Here is a 20,193-nt window from a genome sequence, read left to right as displayed (position 1 = left end):
AGAATGTTTTTTGAATGGGAGGTTCTTTCCGAGTGTTATCTTCATATTTTGGTAGGCTTATTAAATATATCTATAACCCACAGCTCTACAGCACCTTGAAGGGCCTTGGCTTACCTACCGACTGCTGGTCTCCCTCCCACACTGTTCCGCCGTCACCTGTTACAGCGTGGAGGTCTCAGACCAGTGTTGGGGTGACGGGTGATCAGCCCGACGAACCCCCAGGCGTTGTTGTAGGTCTTCTTGACCAGGTTACGCTCACTCACTCGGAGCTCCCCAATTTCCTCACGATGGTGGGTTGCCACCGGCCCTATACGTAGGCCGAATAAATTCCGACCAGAGCCTAGAGTAGTTTTGTATGTGTTTTTAATAGAACCTAATAGTATAATATGATTTTCAATGTTTGAATTTTGTTATACGAACATGTACATGAAGCAAAAAAGGAAATACTGCTCTACCTTTGGAAAAACTAGTATCAATCTCTTTACATTAAATTTTGTGTTCAGTAAAATATATACTTGTATTCTGGCTTTCCAGTACAACATGTATAATTTGGTTAAATGACGGCTAAACCTAGTGACGGAGCAACTTGTGATGTATTTTGGCTGCTTGTTGCAGTGGTTCTCAACCTTTGTGAGATCACAGCCCAGTAAATTTATTTCTTACATGTCGATGCCCTGATCCCAACAATTTCACTCATAAATACATTTCTGATCTTTAAAGTTTATATGAAAATGAATATGCAACCTTAATTAATATTAATATATCAAGAATGGCATAATCATAGTTCAATTATGTATAGACTTGCTGTCAAATATAAAATTAGATTTAAAAAATTAGTCGTCAACCCCTGGGTGCAACGGACCGTTTGCGACCCGGCGGTTGAAAAAACACTGACACTAAAACTGAAGTAGAAGCAAATAAGATGGCGCAAATCGCAAAAAATAATCTATTAAAGATATGTGGACTGGATCCAGAGTTTGAAATGATATCCGAAGCACTCTGCCTCCACAGAGAATTCAACCTCAGACCTCTTCTTATTTCAAGGCAACAGCATTAATTTATTCCACTCCAGGGGGTCATTCATGATTATAAAAGGAACCTTCTATCAAAAAGCGCCTTTTCCCATCAACAGTACTTGCAATTTGTTCTCTTGTGATTTACAGGCTAAATTAGATCTTAATCTCTGATGAAGTAGCTAACAATCTTGTTAATTATAGAGAACATTCAGAACGAAGCAACACATGGCAGTGGAGGGTGTCACATTGAAGAGACACGGGCCCCTTCAGTCTAAGCAAACATCCACCACGCATGCACAAACAAGACCGAGGTTACATAATGCGTGCCAATGAAGGAGCTTTCAGACTGAAGTCACAGATGACAAGCGACACAGTGTCCTTCAGTATAAAGCAAAACATTCACCGTGCATGCAAGAATAACAGACCGAAGCGGCACGATGTACGCCATTGAGAAAACAGTATAGTCCGAGCAACATGCAAGTGACATCTTTAGCTTGTTGTCGTGCTTCAGTTCAAAAGGTTGAATGGATTGTACTGAGGGTCTGCTTCCAAGTGACGCATGTCACTTGTTGCTTCGGTCTGAAAGTTCCCTGAGAAAACGGTACAGGCCAAGTGACAAGCGGCACTTGCAGCTTATGTTGCTTCGGTTCGAAAGGTTGCATGTACTTCTAAGGGTTGGTTTCCAAGAGCCACGTGTCACTCTCGCTTCCATCCCAAAGCTCTGTTAAACAGGATATACATACCTATACACATTCACGTAATACGTATGCTTCTGCATAGTGTTGTGAACAGTAAAGATTTATAATTGTACCGAAACATCGAATATTTTGATATTAACATTTGTTTCATATTTTATGACAAACATTTATATTGAGACCCAAACATGTAAAAGCTTGTTTTAAGTCCATTTCATGGTCGGATGTGCTCATCAGGACTACATGTTTAGTTCTAACCCTAGCTTACCCCTGCCATATGAGAAACTTGCATACCAGGGGGCGGCTAATAGCTCCACACTTTTTTTTATCACTAAAATTCAAGAAAACATTTTATTATTGAATCACTGCTTCCTTTCCTGATTATATATGTGCAGTTATTTATTAATTATAATACAAAAATTACTATCATTAATAAAAAATAATAACCAATTATTGCATGAGTGTGTCACATATATGTTATCATTCACTAAAACTCCCAAAATTCATAATATTTTTTATTAATGCTTTTTAGTTTGCAGAAACGCGGTTGTTTATTAAATATATTAATTCCAATAATTACCATCATTACCAACCAATTGTACACTGTCAGTGGCATGAGTGTCTCGAATGAGACACATTCAAAGATGACGCCTGATATGCGCACCAAGTGCATTTTGCCTCCTAATTACATTACATTTGTTTTTATGAACAAAAGTAATAAAGAAATATTGGGAACACCCTAGGAAATAATGTAATTTTATTTTCAGACAGTTGAAAAATCTAAAAAATAGAGGTGGTGGGCCTGCAAGCCCCCTCTCCCTTCCCCCTCGGTAAACTACCTGAACCATTATGCAATATGTGTCTCCTGGGATTGGCCAATATCTGTCTCTTGGCTGCTACATTATGTCAATTTCTTTTAGCTAGTTGTAAAATATGTCACTACAAACCTGTAAATTCATAACAGTAACTTCAAGTGAAATAGGTTAGCTGTAATTGGTAAAAAGCCAAAAAAGCTAAAAAATCTGAGTTTTCCCAAAAAAGCCGGCTTTTTATCGAAAAAAAAACCGTCCATTCAAAAAAGCCGGCTTTTTTGCAACTCTAATTGTACACTAAACGTTTTCGATATAATGCATGTTTTACTTTGTTAATCTGTTTGAATACTAACTGGCTGAACTTTATTTCTGTCATTGACCAAACTTTTTGCTTTTTTTGTAACTTGAAATGAAAAATGCCAATTTCCAGGAAGTAAGGAGGAAGTCGACGGACAGTACCCTTCCCTCCATTGATGCCCATATGAAGGGGAAATAAGAGAAAGCACCCAGATCAAATTAAAATATGGGAAATTTGCCACCCCTACAAGCCTATGCTTAAATATGGTCTTGGCCGGAAACGTAGACCCCATAAAGATGCTACTTGCCAAGAAATTTTTAGAAAAGTACACTTTCTTCTCGTCTGTTCCTTGCATGAAATTCAAAATAAAATCACAGTTTTTTTTTTCTCAGTCGAATTCAATCAAATAATGTGTTTCTCTTTTTGAACAGCTCGCTGAACATTGAAATTCATTGTTGCCAGGCCCGTAGCCAGGATTTCATTTCGGGGGGACTCATTCCTTATCAGCAGGGGCGTCGCCAGAAATATTTGTAGAGTGGGCAGGCCATTGAAAAAACTTGATTAGTAGAAATAATAATGACATGTATTATCACGGTTATAATTGTCATTTTACAATAATAACTATTATTAGTTATTAAAAATAAACCAATTTTAATCCAAATTTATTGTTATTGTCATTATAATTATGTAAATGGAGGGACTTTGCTAGTCGATCCACCGTATGAGTGACATTATTTTTCTTACATTTTGTACAGTTAGTGTACTGAAATTCATAGTTATTGTATTTTATTAACTCTTAGATATTCCTTTTTAAAAAAGACAAAGTTAGGAGCAAATTTTACTCACGAAGTTTATATTGTGTGACCTCTCACAAAGAAAACCTTAACTTTTGAGAGCAGTGGATCCATTTATTCTTTGAATTAAATTGTAGAATATAAAGATATAAGCTGGTTGCTTGTATATTGAACACTAAACTTTTTTCGATCTAATGTTTAATCTTGCTAAGGAAGTAACATTAATTACCACTATACTGTTTAAATTAGATATTGGTAGGATCTCGGGGGGGGGGGGGCTACAGCCCCCTTAGCCCTCCCCCTGGCTACGTGCCTGATTGTTGCTAAGAGGGTAAAAACACTGAAGTAGTGTTCTCCAGATAAAATGCAATTGTCTCATTTTGAAAACAGCTCTCTCATCGTAAAGTCCATATTCATCCATTTTCAATGCCACGATGTAATCTTCAAGTCGGTTGCATAATGCTTATTATTTCTTTAGCGTTGATACAAAAAATCCCAGCTTTATAACAGTGAACATACAAGATCGTACTGACGTCCAATGATTATGCTGTAGTATTGTCAGAGAGCATGGTATTGTTTTTCCCTCCAGCCAGTAACCGTATTGAAATTAGTAAGTGTGCGTCACGCATGTACTTTACCTTATCAGGTTTTCCCCGAAGAAATTAGTTGGTAGATACGACCGGACTACAGATAACAGTATTTCTGAGATTCAAGGATAGCCTACGCTCTACTCAATGCACTGAGAATGTACACCAACATAGAGCTACCCCCTCCTCCCACAAACATAACTTTTTTTTGTCTTGGATGAACTACCTACTTTCTTCAATCCTTAATGTTGAGGACGGAATGTCTCCTTCAAATTTCCACAGATATTTGCATACTCAGTTCAGGCCGACAGTAGAAGGGTTTCACACGAATCTGGAGGCCGACTCGCTGCGTTAAGAAGTCTAATTTCGATCTCGCCGCTGAAGTTGCCGTATTCGAATCCCGCCCTGGCTACGGGTATTTTTTGCAAGTGTCCTTTCATCAATTTCATCTGATCATTACTCATTTTTATTGTCGCGATTAGCCAAAAGTGGCAAAAAGCGACGCTAAATAACAAAAAATCTATTCTTAAAATTGTAGTCTTAGTGATGGAGACCGTAAGAAAGCTATGTTTCACTTCACAAATTTATATGCTAATTGATAATAACTGTTCAACTGAACAGGGGGAAAATAATGTTTTCCAACAAAGAAAGTGTAGAAAAATAACATCGGCATTGTTGAAAAATAAAGCATATTTAGCTCGTAGCAGTCAATGTGAGTACATGACAAATTTTATATCACGCTGATTTACAACTTCACGGACACACTATGTGTACATAATATTACAATAGATAAATAAATTTACAATAAATTTAATAAATTCCTTCTCCGATGGGTCTCCCCAAAGGCGTAGTGGCAATCAAGGTATCCCGGGTTCGATACCCGGTGGAGGCACATAATGGGTCGGATGACACTTTAAATTGTAGGTCCAGTCCCGATTAGCATATCTGTGCATAAAGTGGACTTAAAACTCAGTTCAAGTAATTCAGGAATTCCTTCTCCGCACCGTTTTAAAACTTATTCTGCAATACGAACCAACCGAATGAACCAAATAACTTCACAACAAACTCTACTTACTTGAAACTTGAAACTGGGAACAGACAGCGTCAAATAATGCGTGCTTCACGGAGTGTGACCCTTGGTGCTGGAGTACCTGTAAACGAAAATATGTAAAGTTACATATTATTCTAAAGCTTAAGGAGTGTTCTACGACGTTTATTTGGAACATTTTCCCGAATATCGTCACTGAAAAATTCTATTGCATCTAGAATTCAAAATGCGTGACAAAAATTTTCTATCTTTCGATTTTGAAAGTAAGGTAAATAGGTTACGAACTAGTAGGTAACATATCTATATATGCACCATCGTGTTTACCATTCTTTAGAAATAAAACCAAAAAACGAGCTATGTTGGGGTGTCGGGGAGGGGCGGGGCAAACGTCAGACGAATGGGGACTTTTGCACACATGCCTACTAAAATATTTCTTAAAAAATCATGAAAAATGATCACTGATTTCTAATTTGTTCTGGGTTTCACCTTCTTTGGAACTCCCGTACTGGGCAAGTCCAATGCTGTTCTGTTAAGACTAATATTCTATTAAGAATAATATTCTATTAATATAGAATATTGCCATGCAGCAGTGTGTACATGAGACAAAAATTGAAATAATTTTTTGCTATGGATTCGTTGACGGGTTCGAGGGTTGCGTGCTAAACTAGAAGAATGACAACATTTTCCCCAAACTGAGGAATATACGCTGAATTCTTTGCAGGGGCGCCAAATTCTAGGCTCGCCTCGGACGCTGAAATATCTAGAGCTACAGCTCTGTATTCCAAAGTTGTTTTTTTAAATCAACAAACTGCAACTCAAGTTATGCCTTAATATGACGAATATGTAATTGAACAGATATGTCAAAATATCAGCAGAATTTAAAGGGAAAACAAATTTTTCGACCGATGTCGCTTAAATTTAATACCAGATGAGTCCTCACTCAAACGTATTTAGCTGCTATTAAATTTCCAGTTATCGTGACTACAAGATTGGTAACTTCCTTGGCCTGCTAGACCAGCCTAAAGCCTTAAAATAGGTTATTAACATATAATAAATAATTATTATATTTCAAAGATTTTATTTCCAAATCACCTCCCGATGGCGCAGTGGTAGTGTTGTTGCCTTGTAATCAAGGGGTGCCGGGTTCGATACCCAGTGGAGGCTCATAGTGGTTCGGATCCCACTTTAAACTGTAGGTCCAGTCCCGATTATCCTTACTGTGCATAAAGTGGACTTAAAACACCAACTCAATCAATCAATCAATTTATTTCCAAATCATTTCCGAACACTTCTATGATGCTTGTTCCCTAATCTAAAAGAAAAGAAGTGCACTTAGAGCGTTGAAAATATAAAAAATGGCTCACATATATTGGTGTACTGCTACATCTCGATATTGAGGCATAAAACACGGTTGGAGACCATGAAGGTCTCCGCACTTATATTTGTCCAAATAAAATAAAAGAAGCATTTGCAACATTTCACTTAATTCAAATAATTCATTTTCCATATAAAATTAGGGAGCGTGTTGATGTTATTGACCTAAACATTTCCCAGACCTCTCTCATACCCTACCCATTTTCTTGTACGAATGCTACTGCCTCCGCAGCAGAGACACCCGTGTGCCCAAAAAATCTTATTTGCACTCATTTGCTCATAATTATTTATCGTTATCGAATGAATCTAACTAGTGATAGGATAATCGAGGCAGCGGCACATTATTTTTTTTTTGGTAGATACATTTAGCTACTTCACTTTTAATGTCCATATGTTTTTGCAAAATAAATAAATAAATTAACTGCAAGGTCCTCACAAATCTCATGCCAATGCATCGTTACAACTTTCAGTTCTCAGGCCTAATTAATTTTACTGAAATGAAACAGATTCTACGTAATAGTAAATATTTGTACTTTTACGTTTACACACCGATAGTCGATAGTCTACATGTACAGTCACATACACTTCTGGGTTGTAATGATTAAATTGAAAATCAATGAGTTTGTTACAACCCAGAAGTGTCCATGACTGTACCTGCAGATAATATTGGCTACTGACTGTAAAAACTATGTAGCCAACGTAGCGTAAGTAAACAAGGCCACGACGCCATGTTTAAATAGGAAATTTTATTTACAATTATCAACGTCTTTTCTGTCAAGTACTAAACACAATATTGTTTTCTATTTGGTTATTTGCCGCCACCCGTGTGGGAGTGGTTAGCACATCGCGCTGGCGTCCCGGGTTCGAATCCTGGCTTGGGCATTGACGTTTGTGATGTCTCTTCATCAATTTCATCATATCATTACTCATCCCCATCTTCGCAAATTAGCCAAAGTGGCACAAAAGGCGAAGTAAAATAAAGCAAAGCAAATCAAATCAAATATTTGGTTATTCAACTTGCTTATCAAATACAGTACGTGAACTACAAATAGACTGATACAAAAAATAAACAAATTTAAGCTGACATGAAACGACTTAAAAATGATATTTTCTTTCCTCTTAAAATATAATTCATATTACAATTTAGTTCTGAAGTTTACATTGAATCGTAAACAATAAACAGTCAAACATGTGCAAATTAGATGGAGACAGGTTTTGTGTAAATGTAGCGTAGATATAATATAATTTCACATCATGTAACATACAAACACCTACTCCTCCTACCTGCTAGTGCAAGCATAAAACACCCGATAGAAAAAATGTCGGAATGTTCGAAACCGATAACTAACAAATTTATTTGTGCGCGAGAAAAAAGCACCAACATGCAGACAGCATGCAAAATCCTCAAATGTCACTTGCAATTCACATACAATTAAAATGTATATTAATACATCTTGATTAAAAGAAAATTATTGCGACAACGAACAACTAACCACGGGCTCAATCAACAATTTCATGAATGTCAATTCGTAATTAGATGGCGCACTCAGCATTCGCACTACAGAATAACCGTGGCAGTGTGGCGTGACCAATGTGGGATGAGGGGAGGTTGTAAGGTTATTTCTTGGGGTCGGTAAATGTTTATCCTATTATTTTGTAACTAGGTGCACATATTATGAAAATTTGATAATCAATACAGAACCAGTTTAGGGTACAGAACTAACCAAGAAATATTGGTAGTCGGGGCTCCATTAATTTAGTCAACCTGTACGAGTTGAACAACGAGATAATCATAATTGGAAAAACCAAGACATTTCTTGTAATTGTAAAAGAATAATATAACAACAACAGTCTGGCAACTAAAGAGTTAAAATATGGAATGTTCACGTTCGTGGATGGTCTTACGTCACCCGTACAAAAGTCAAGAGGGGAGTAGCCTGTGGTCAAGCATCTTTCCCCGAGTTTATTTGTATGCCTAGTAAAGGGCCTTTGTTTGTCACATGATATATATATTTGTAGTAAGTGAAAAGTCATCATCAATTGATTAAGTACTACAATAGTTCGTAGTGCTGTTTTGCGTGTGTTTGTTCCTTTTTCTCCATCTTCTAGTCCGACATATTTAAGATGAGGCGGTTTGGACTATTTATTGTATTACTGTCACTTGCAGGATGCTATGGACTTCTAAGGTAAGTTTGCCGAATTTCACTATATGTCAAACTACATATAAAATACAGTTTGTTTTTTGCTCATCCATCACATGTAATGTTCACGATTCTTGTGACATAACTGCAACTGGTTTTTGTGGAGGACAAACGTTTATTTCTCAAAATTATCCTTTCTATAAATTTAGTCTGGTTTATTTCCCAGAACATATATTGGCCCAAGTTCCTTTTTTTTTTACCGATTACTTAAGATTTTGTTCAATATATGCTTTCGTAGTTAGGTTAGGCAGGCCGGGTTCGGTTCTCTCAGCATTAAAATAAAGTCCCTAAATGCATTGTACGAAAGTTCCGATTTACTTCTACATTAATTCCCACTAGTCTACGATACTTAGCCAGTTATCAACGGAAAATACATTGTCCATGGGAAGCGCACATGCTTGCGTAAGGTAATTTGTAAGTTGTTTTTTCATTACTACTTTAGTATAGGTGTACAATAATTAATCATCCTGGTAGGAGAATTTCAAAAATATAAAACAATCTGAACCGTTTCTGCAGTTGATGACTGAACTTTTCAATTAAAGCAATATAATTCACGCAAGTCTTTACCAAGGGAATAATAATTACATTACATTTCATTTATGACTGTGAATCCAGTCTTGTCAAAGAATAATGGGAAGTGTGTTAATTAAAAAGTTAAGTCACCACAGGTACAGTTTTATTATTGTTATTATATCTAATATTTAATCTTACTGGCAACATTTTACATGGTGTCTACTGACAAGGAATTAAGTTCATTGTGGTGATTTCATCATTGCTTAATAATTTTAAATAAAATTATTAGATACCTGTATTTAGGGCTACTTAGTTTATTACTACGGTATGGTCCCAACACCTCTCACTCATTTATTTCATCATTTTTAACATTCGTACTTACGAATTCTGCATTGCGAAAGATTCTTCAAGGTGGTATTTTGATTTTTTCACGAAAGTAATTTGAATTTTTGACATGAGGAGTAATTATTGTTCTCTTTTTCGCTTGCGAAGCACACAATATGGCGAGACAACTTGACTAGCGTGGTAGATCATCAGTGGGTATGCAGTGTTTCCAACCTTCTCAACCGAAAAATCCCCACGAACCATGTACGCGTAGCCCCGTAAACAATTCATGGCAAGGTTAGGCAAATATAGTTAAAATTGTCATCTTGCAAAACAACGGCGTGGTTGGAAACACTGACAGGGGTTACATCATGAAACATACGCAACATCTGGTTCACGTAGTGGAAGGAAATGAAAGCAACAGCAATTGTGCGTCGGAGAGATACTTCTTTTGAAAAATGCATGAATTCCCGGTGAAATAGATTCCACGATGAAAGAAAATACCTCCACGAACTTCTGAATGCTGCAGAAACTGATTTCCGTAAGTAGTTTCTTCTGTAAAAATGAAGAAATCTGTTGGGGCCATATTGAAGTGTTACCATTAGTTTAGTTCATTTTATTTGCATCCAAGGGCTTATCGGTGTGTACAAATAACAGTGCATGGTAATTTAGGATATGTCTGTATTTTAGTAATATACGGACTGCCTCCAATTAGTATGCTATACATGCCTAATCTAACCTTGATGTCTAATTAGTACACCATAAGAACCTAACCTAATTAATTAGATATGAAGGTTAGGTTAGGTTCGTATAGCATACTAATTGGAGGTAGTCCGTATAATACTAAAGTACAGACATGCCAATACATTACAATACAATACTACATTAATAGATCTTACATATATGTAAATACAAAATACATAGCCAAAAATTGTAAAATTGGGCCTTACTCTGATACTATGTATATACTCCCATATAGTCTCAAAAATGTATACTTCTGACATGCAACTTTGCTATGAAGGAAAGAAATTTGTAATGTTGTTAATATAAGTTAAGAAAATAATCAAATTAACAAGCACTGTTTATCATTAAAGTAATTACGCATAGGTTATTCCTGGATTGGCATCACATAAAATCACATGATTTTACACATTAACATATAACTCTGAATAGGAACATAAGAACAAAAATAATTCATACCTTGAGCATGCTCATTTGCAAATTCTGCACATATACTCCTCTTTCTCCACACATTAATACAGGATAAACCAAAAGCAATTTTGTTTTGCTGTGTGAAAGAACTTTTCTTGCAAGCATAGGAAGGGAATGACTGTACATTTGCATATCTTGACTCTTACATATGTTATGCATTGTAATTTTATACTTGTTTAGTAATAGTAGGAATGTGTGTGGTTACGCATTTTTGCAATAGCATTGAATAGAAGTAAGTATTGCAATTGTGCACTTTCAGGGTCCCATTGCACAAGATTAAGTCTGTGCGTCGAACTCTTAAGGAAGTTGGAACAGAACTGCAGCACTTGAGGCTAAGATATGATGGAGATGGTGCACCCGAACCTCTCACAAACTACCTTGATGTGAGTATAGATGAACATCAAACTCTCAAAGGGTTTCTGTGTTTGTAATTTATTTTGATTCTTTTTCAGGCTTTGTGTTTCACATTCATGGAAAAATATTTGCTACACTGAAAGCACGTTTATGAGAAATGATTTTCGTAAATTTTGAAAATATTTTTCCGTTGCTGTATTTACTATTTAATAGTGTAAGCAAGTGATCTAACTTGATTATATCATTATATTTTTGTAATATACAGTACAGGTTTATCACAATATATCGAGGATTGTCAGAAATGAGTGCAGTCCAATCTAATTAGTATAAAGCATGTATTATCTAGTTATCATTCTTAATTTATCCATTGGTTAAGAAATTAGTCAAAGATAGCTGTGATTTTCAAGATATTTTTGTTTTAGTGATGTTTGTTGTGAATATCATTTCACTTCCTTGTGCAGAATTTAATTTAATTTTGTGATGATAAATAATATATAATCTGTATATCCAAGGCTCTGGAATTATCAAGTAGAAATATGAGTATAGTGAACAGTAAATGTTGACAACTCAACAACCAATTTTAATAATTAGTTAACATCTACATTGACATTTGTTGTATGCTACAACTGATTGCCTTTGTGTTTCTTTGTTGCAGGCTCAGTATTATGGCCCCATAAGCATCGGCACCCCACCACAGAAATTCAGAGTTGTCTTTGATACTGGATCATCTAACCTTTGGGTCCCTTCCAAGGAATGTCGCCTTACGAACATTGCTTGCTGTAAGTGTTTTTATTATTATTATTATTTGGCATTTTACTATCTTATTTGAACACAAGTCTCACCGTATCAAAAGCAAACAGTTTTGTTGATATTTCGATTAACAGGAGTTGGACGTGCATCTTTTACATGCATCATTGGAAAAGAATCTTCAGAGAAAATTTGAATTGTTAAGTGTATGTTGTATGATCCCACATATAAATATATATTTTTTGAAAACTTGTGGAACCATTTATTCTCTGGATTAAGTGACAGAATATGAAAGGTAATTAATTGAGCTTTATTTCTGTTATCACCTATTTGAACAAAAATTTGAAATAAACAATGCCAATTTCCAGGAAGGGGCCAACTGATTGTTTCAACCAAACCCTTCTTGAGTCCACAGGTTCATTTGTACCAATGTCTAGTTTTATTTCTTCTTTGTATTAATTGAACATATGCCTATTTGCTCTAAAAGTTGACAACTTCTTACGTTGCAGTGTTGCACAACAAGTATGACCATACAAGGTCAGAGACTTACATTGAAAATGGAACGAGCTTTGCTATCCAGTATGGATCAGGCAGCTTGTCAGGTTTCCTTTCCACGGATGCTGTCATCGTAAGTATGCAGTAATGTTAACTCACAAGTACCAACGTTTTGTTGCAGAGAGTGGTTTTCTGACCAATTTACCTTCACGGTTCCCACTTACCTTGAAAAATAAGGGAAATTGATCTACAACTAAAAAGACTCGCAGAATTTAAAGATATTTGTAAACCTGGAAAATTGAGTACATATGGCTGTTGTACTTGCAGTGAATGTGGATTTTTCACACATTTGTAAATTTTAATTACAAAATGACAACTTAACTTTCAACTGGAACCATTGCTTTCATATTACTATTCAAAATACTATATACAGTAAGTTAAAACAGTACATAATTTTTCATGTATGTATGCATTGCTTGCATTGTAGAATTATTTCTCTTGTAGTAAGCTGTGTTTTATGCTTGTAACAACCGTAAACTACAAGAGAAATAACAGTACATAATTGTTTGGGATTTTTTAAAATTAATTAACACAGTAGAACCCCAGTTTTGGATTTCTGAATTTGACATTTTCATACATTGAGGGTTCAACTTGAAATAATCATGGACTTTGTTTTAACAAAACAACCCCCATGGAGATAGTACTCATATGTAGTCTTGATATCTCCTTTTAGCTCAAATTTTGATATTAATAATTATGTGTAATATGGAAATCCAGACTAGTATGAATCTTTTCTTCTTTGTCATGACAATGTTACTTTATTTTGAAAACTAATGAAATTTTTCTTTTGCTGTTTACAGTTGGGTGGCTTGGAAGTCGAGAACCAGACGTTTGCTGAGGCTGTCAGTGAACCTGGACTGACTTTTGTGGCAGCTAAGTTTGATGGCATCTTGGGTCTGGGTTACAGCAATATTGCCGTCGATGGTGTGACTCCAGTTTTCTACAATATGTACAAACAGGGCCTTATATCTTCACCAGTCTTTTCATTCTACCTTAGCAGGTAGGTAGATGTTAGTTTCTTCAACTTGGTCCATTTCTAGCTGTATTGAATTACTTCTACAAATACTGCATTCAACAGTTTCTTATGGTCTTAATTTAGCCATAATTCCAAGCGAAATTAATATTGATGTACACTTGCAGAGATTTTTGAAAACATCTGGAAGCCTATATGCCTTAAGAGTTTCCACTTGGCATGTGATATTCTTTTGGCGTAGTTGGATGTTAGGCCTTTATAAGCATGTACTCTGTCATTTTGTAATCAAAGGATTCCGGTTCGATTCCTGCAGGAGGCACATTACATAGTGATTCAGATCCCACTTTAAACTCTACGTCCAGTCCTGATTAGCCTATCTGAGCCTGAGGTGGTCTTTAAGAAAATCTAGAACTTTTTACTGGCTCTTGAGTATCTTTAAGCAACAGTTGATAATTCTAAACCCTGGAAAAAATTAGAAGTATTTATAATTCCTCCTGGAGCATTTACAATCTTTGTGGGGATTGCATTTGCTGTTTTCTTTTTGAACTTTGTAATAGTTCCACAGGGTTTGAACTTTGTTGGCTGTGGTAGTTATGTAGACGACAGTAAATGTATTCCACATAGCAATTCTTGTGAGTATTCTAGAAGAAACTCTAAACCGATGTAAATTGTTGTGATTTTGAAAATCAGAGAAAAATAACTTTCAGAAAAGCAGTCAAGGTCAAGCTGGCACTTAAAATCTGGTTTCTAAAGTAATGGTTACCTTCTTTTCCACCACTTGTTATGCAGTATTTCATTTATTTAATTTTCCTTCTTAGAGATCCAGAGGCAGCAGAGGGTGGAGAGATCATTTTCGGTGGCTCAGATCCCGAGCATTACGAAGGAGAGTTCACATACTTGCCTGTAGACAGGAAGGGATACTGGCAATTCAAGATGGATAAGTAAGTAATCACTTAAGTAAATTTTTCTCTTGACTTATTCAGAATTCTTTCATTCTCTTTTTAGTTGTATCCATCAAGAAGTTGGGAGTCTGATTTCTGATGCGAGCACATTTTAGTGATTTACTGTACATCCTACTGTGCGTGCATTGGTGAAGTTCCCCATTGCTTTTTTCTTGTCCGACTAATTTCACTGCCTTCGTTAACCCTGGTTGTTTTGTCTAGAACTAAGATGGTGTTTTAACATTAATCTGACAACAACCAAAACATAGACTTGAGTTGTTTTATTATTTTTTAAATATTATATTACTATTCTTCATAGATGCAGTAAACTTGGTTTCAGTATTACATACGCGAAGTTTCGTGTTTCCGCATTGCACAATTGGATAGTTTTTTCTGATTAATTTCGAAGGCTCACTGCATTTAAACAGCAGCCAGAGATGTCGTACCCTTAGTGAATGAAGGCAGTGAGCCTTCGAAATTAATCTGAAAAAAATATCCAATTGTTCAATGCAGAAACACGAAACTTCTTGCACGTAATTATATTTCTAGTTTTAAAAAAAAAATCTAACTGATGTTGGACTTACATAGCAATGAACACTTACATTCCATTCTAATCATTATCAGTCAATACTGTCAATTAGAACTTTCTATCCTATCTTTTTTCAGGGTTCTTCTTGGAAACAGCAGCAGTGTGTTCTGTGCTGATTCCTGTGAAGCCATTGCAGACACTGGCACCAGTCTCATTGCTGGTCCACTGGACGAAGTAAAGAAGTTGAACGAAGAGATTGGAGCCACAGCCATCATCAGCGGAGAGTACCAAGTAAGTAATACTGTTGAATTTAAGGATGCATGAGGGTCATTTGAAAAATTTGTCAGGATTAAATACAAAATATGGGCTTACTCACTGGAAGTTGTTCTTATTGAACATAGTCCCCCTTGACATCAATGCACTTTGTCCAACACTGTTCCCAAGCCATTATGCTATCATGGAAGTCAGATTGCTGCAAGGCTGCAATGAACATGGTATTTTTTAACCTGGAAGTCCGATGGAACTAAATCGGGTGGATGTGGCAGCAAAATCATACCCCTATTCTTTGATTTTCACCTTGCAGCATATGTGGGGACAAGCATCACCTTGATGAAAGTTCAATTTTCTTTGCAGACTTGCTTTTTTTTTGGTGGTGGATATTTGTGGTTTCCCATTGTTTTGACTTGTGGTGTGTAGTAGTGAACCTATATTTCATAATGCTGCACCCTCAATTGCTGATCTTCCAATATGAAATCTTGCATCTTTTTTGTAATATCATTTACGATGTAGTGATTTTCTCGAGTCCTTCACTATGCAGGTCATTTTGCAAACTTTTCATGACCATATTTTAAACTCTGTATCCATTTGGAAACAGTTGAAAATGATGGAGCATGTTTCCCTAAGATATTTTTCATATCTTTGTGAATTTCTGTTCTAGCTTTCTTTACAAAACATTTAGTGACTTCACAATGTTATTTTGCCATTTGTCAACATTCACATGCCCTCACACACCAATTCTTAATCAAGCCAGCTCGTGTTGCGCATGTGTCTTGAGGGAAGATGGCCAATTTCGATAAGTTGGTTTTGAACTAATTTTTGTCACATGAAACTGATGGCACAAATATAACATTCTGCCATTCTGCTGTGTGTTGTATTGAAAACAAAATACAATTGTATCTAAATGCAATTTTTTCACAAATGCCACTATTAAATTTGAGATGAAAGTGGCTGTTTTCACAAAAAACCAACACACATTGATTTGACATTCTAAATTATCCTTTTCATTTATTATTTTGTCTGTGTTACACTCAGCCTAGATAGTTATTGTGATCTTGGCACCCTGAACAATTGCAAGGAACAGCTTGATGTGACTTATGAAAAAAAAAAAAAGCCTGTATTTAATCTTGGCTTTTAAGTGAATACTGCATGAAACTTGTGTATTTATTAATACAGATGATAATGAGTGCTGCTTGTTTATTTCAGATCGATTGCAAGTTGATCCCCAATCTGCCAACCATCACCTTTGTTCTTGGTGGACAGGAGTTCGATCTTGAGGGCAAGGACTATATTCTGACTGTAAGTAAACATATCTAGAGGAACACTTCAAGCTCTTAAGTAATCCAAAAATTTTAGGTCCTTCAGGAGCTTCCACAAGTTGCTTGGATCTTTGTGTTAGATCATTTTGTACTATTATTGAATTAATTCCTATTCATCCAGCTGTAAAGAATTGATTTCACAAATGTGTGCCCAATGTAAACATTAGGTGTTTGTATTGTTAAAAAAAAAACAGATAGGGATGAAGAAAAACTTGCATGACTTTTTGTGTTGAAATGCATTCATTTGGTCCAGGCTTGCAGAAGTAAACCTGTAGCCAGCCATGTATTTGTTCATTGTAGTTGATGCAACTTTTAACAAACCTGTTTAGCTTTGACTCCCCTGATAAAATGAAAAAAATGTTGCTGTCATACAGATGCGAAAATGCTGTGGTACAGTCACGGACACTTCCGGGTTGTAACGTTCCCATTGAAATTCAGTGGGGATGATAACAACCCAGGAGTGTCCTTTACATGCTGGTTGTTTCTATTTGATAAATTTCTGATAGACATGTCTAACCTAACCTGAGAATTAGCAACCCTTTTTTTTGGCAGATGTATTTGTAAGGGAGGGGGATTTTGTACCATACTGGATGCCTGTATTGTGTATGTTCATTGAGCCAATTTTATATTATCAAAGGCCCTTCATAGTTTCTAGCCTAACAACTTCTCATAGATGTATCAACATTTTCATGACCTGGCAATATACATACAATGTGTTTAGGGACCTGCTCAGGTTTATTTATATGACCCATTACTTAGAAAGCAAAAAAAAATTCTAGACTACCTTTCCTGCCTTACTCAGGTAAACCTACAGATAAACAGAACAACATATGCAATATTTTCTAATTTGGGGCTGCAATGTAATAACTAGGGTGCAGATTTTTGCCTATTTCCCTTCTTTATTCCTTTTCGGTAAAACATAGTATTTAATTCATGATTAAGGGGAATAAACAACGTGGTTGATAATGCGTATAAGACGTAAGCGAGTTACTAAAGTTACGAAACTTACTTGTGAATGTTCTATAGAGGAAATAGATCTGCTTATGGAAAAACTTGGCAACATTCACCAGATTGAAATTTACAATAGAATGCGAAAACCAAGGCATCATTAACTTCCTAGATCTAACCATCAAAAGGAGGGGCATCAAATTCACCACCACTGTCTATAGAAAACCAGGGGCAGGAAACCAGTATATCCACTCCCTTTCCAACCACCCACCCTATGGCTTAACTTCTACTGAAGAGCTTTCTCACACTGTTCAAGTGAAGAAGATACCATAGTTACAGACATAGGACTTCAAAATGGATACACAGTTCATCAACTCTCTACATGGTGGAGCAAAGCTGAAATGCAAGTACGACAACCTAACCAACACCACCCAGCCAGCAACAATAAGACTAAATGGATTGCCTTTCCTTACCACTAGACTACATCCAACTGCCTAGCCAAGACCCTGATACAGCAACACAACTGGCTCACAAACTAGTGAACAAAATAGCCAGTGCCCTAAGCAAACACAAGAGATCCTTCCTTTCACCACTAGACAACCCAAGTGTATATGATGCCCAGTGTGAGTGCAACTCACATTATATTGGCAGATGCGTCGAGCGTATACAACAGCACTTAATGGATGCAAAAAAATCCCTACCCACTACCGGACTAGCAAGGCAGTTCAACAAACACAGGATCCAAAAAGTTTCAGTTAAGACATACATTGCACATCCTAATCGACACAAAAATCAAAGAGATGCATGCAATTATGCACTTTCCACACGAGCTAAACAGTGGTCAGGCACATAAATGTTTGGCTGCCACCGAAATTAATAGAACATTTACAAATATGTTTCGTGGATATAACTTTAGTAACTCACTTACGTCTTATATAGACTTTAATATTTTAAATTTATTTCATGGTGTTGTACTTCGAAAATATATTTTTTTAGTGCCTATTTTGCTTAATCGAGCAAAAGATTCATATTCTGCAATTTTTGTGTACTTTAGCTTTTTTAAAGCACCTTTGTCTTTCCTTATATTAAAGAAGGTAAGTACTTGTTTATATTAAACTGACTGAAATCTGGTATTCGTCAGATTTGAGGGTCACAAGGGATGTCAGATCTTTTGAAATTCCAAATGTCTCTTAAGCAGGGTAAGCAAACTGGACAACTGGTTGGTGAATCATACTTGGACAAAAAGATCCCCCCGCCATTTTTTGTTTTCAAGCCACACTTGCAAAGTTTTAAATTAAAGAAAATGAATATTCTTGTTCAGCCTTTGTCATATAATTGAAGGTTATTTATTTCCGATGAACTTACTGGAAGGCAAGAAATAAATTGGGTTCATACAGCTCATCATAATATGCATAAAATTATAATCAGGAACTTTATTTTTCTTCAACTGAACCCAAGATGTAAGAAAATTTAAAGTTCATGTTCAGTGCATACTTTAGTGCCTATAAATCTGCACCCTAGTAATAACACAAGTTCTCATGTTTCAATTTCAGGTTACACAGCTGGGACAAACTGTGTGCCTGTCAGGATTCATGGGACTTGATATTCCTCCTCCAGCCGGCCCTCTGTGGATCCTTGGAGATGTGTTCATTGGAAAGTACTACACTGAGTTCGACATGGGCAACGACCGTGTTGGATTTGCTGTGTCCAAATAAACATGTTTGTTCCTAGGATACTAAATCTATCTATCTTCTACATTTTGTAAGAATTCCACGACACCTGTATATTTTACATTACAAGAATTGTTTTTGTAGTTCTGGACATGCTAGTACAATTTTTTTTTTTTACAATTGTAGCACTGTTGTTTGAGTGATATGTTAACCACATAGTATACATATATAATATTGTCAGAACCTGAAAACGTGATGAGACATAGGAGTGTATTTTTGTTGTTGTTGTGCTAAGGTTAATAAAGTGAAGTAACAAAGATAAATAATTTGTTATTCCACATCATAACTACTGAAATATGCAATAACATACATAGAAAAATTGATATCAAACCTGCTAGATGCATTTTCATAAATTATTGTGATTTTGTTTTTCAAGTGACAACTGTGATATCATTGTTTGCCATGATTATTCAGATCAAAACCTTTGTGAATCTTTTGTAATTATTTTTTTGTGGCAATAAACATTCTTACTAAATAATTAATTTTTTTTCGTTAATTACAATGTTTAAATAATGCAGTGCAATAATAATAGGGATGGTTCTAATAAGAGAAGTCTTAAGTCTTGTTCAGGACTTTGCTGTGGTATTGAATAAATTTGAAGAAAAAGAAATCCTATGTTATGCAACTTCTTCACACACACCAAGTGAATATTTAATAAATGGCAATTGAGTCAGTGCTGCAAGGTTGCATATATGTTCAGGGTTTTTTTTTTTTTTTACAGCTGATAGCATAGAAATAAAATAAGGCATGAAATACGAAATCGTTAATAAACTTTGTGACCTCTATACACTAAAAGTTCATGCAGTGTATGTTCTTTGTACTATATTTTTTTAGAAGAGAAAAAGATGAATGTTTCCAACTTCTGGCAAGACAGGCATTTACAACTGCACATAAGTGTCTAATATTGCCTTCAATACAAAGGATAATGAAAAAAGCCAACATAGAAC

General features: G+C 35.8%; 1 protein-coding gene across 1 annotated transcript; it reads left to right on the top strand.

Moving 5' to 3' along the window:
- The first annotated feature begins 8,590 nt into the window (after positions 1-8,590).
- LOC145985278 (lysosomal aspartic protease-like) lies at positions 8,591-19,724 on the top strand. The gene is made up of 9 exons (XM_083119098.1): positions 8,591-8,810; positions 11,134-11,257; positions 11,884-12,007; positions 12,485-12,603; positions 13,331-13,530; positions 14,322-14,444; positions 15,111-15,264; positions 16,456-16,548; positions 19,070-19,724. The coding sequence occupies exons 1-9, from the start codon at positions 8,749-8,751 to the stop codon at positions 19,229-19,231; spliced, it is 1,161 nt and encodes a 386-aa protein (XP_082975224.1). The 5' UTR covers positions 8,591-8,748; the 3' UTR covers positions 19,232-19,724.
- The last annotated feature ends 469 nt before the right edge of the window (positions 19,725-20,193 follow it).

Source organism: Lepisma saccharinum, chromosome 3, assembly GCF_977018435.1.
Source record: "Lepisma saccharinum chromosome 3, izLepSacc3.1, whole genome shotgun sequence".
Classification (NCBI taxonomy): Eukaryota; Metazoa; Arthropoda; class Insecta; order Zygentoma; family Lepismatidae; genus Lepisma; species Lepisma saccharinum.
The sequence above is the reverse complement of the archived record's forward strand: the minus strand, read 5'-3'. Positions and strand labels throughout refer to the sequence as shown.

Excerpts from the sequence above, each read along its gene's own strand:
- LOC145985278 (XM_083119098.1), top strand. The coding sequence starts at position 8,749 with ATGAGGCGGTTTGGACTATTTATTGTATTACTGTCACTTGCAGGATGC. Across the intron at positions 12,008-12,484 it reads CCTTACGAACATTGCTTGCT|TGTTGCACAACAAGTATGAC; the intron begins GTAAGTGTTTTT and ends CTTACGTTGCAG. Across the intron at positions 13,531-14,321 it reads TTTTCATTCTACCTTAGCAG|AGATCCAGAGGCAGCAGAGG; the intron begins GTAGGTAGATGT and ends TTTCCTTCTTAG.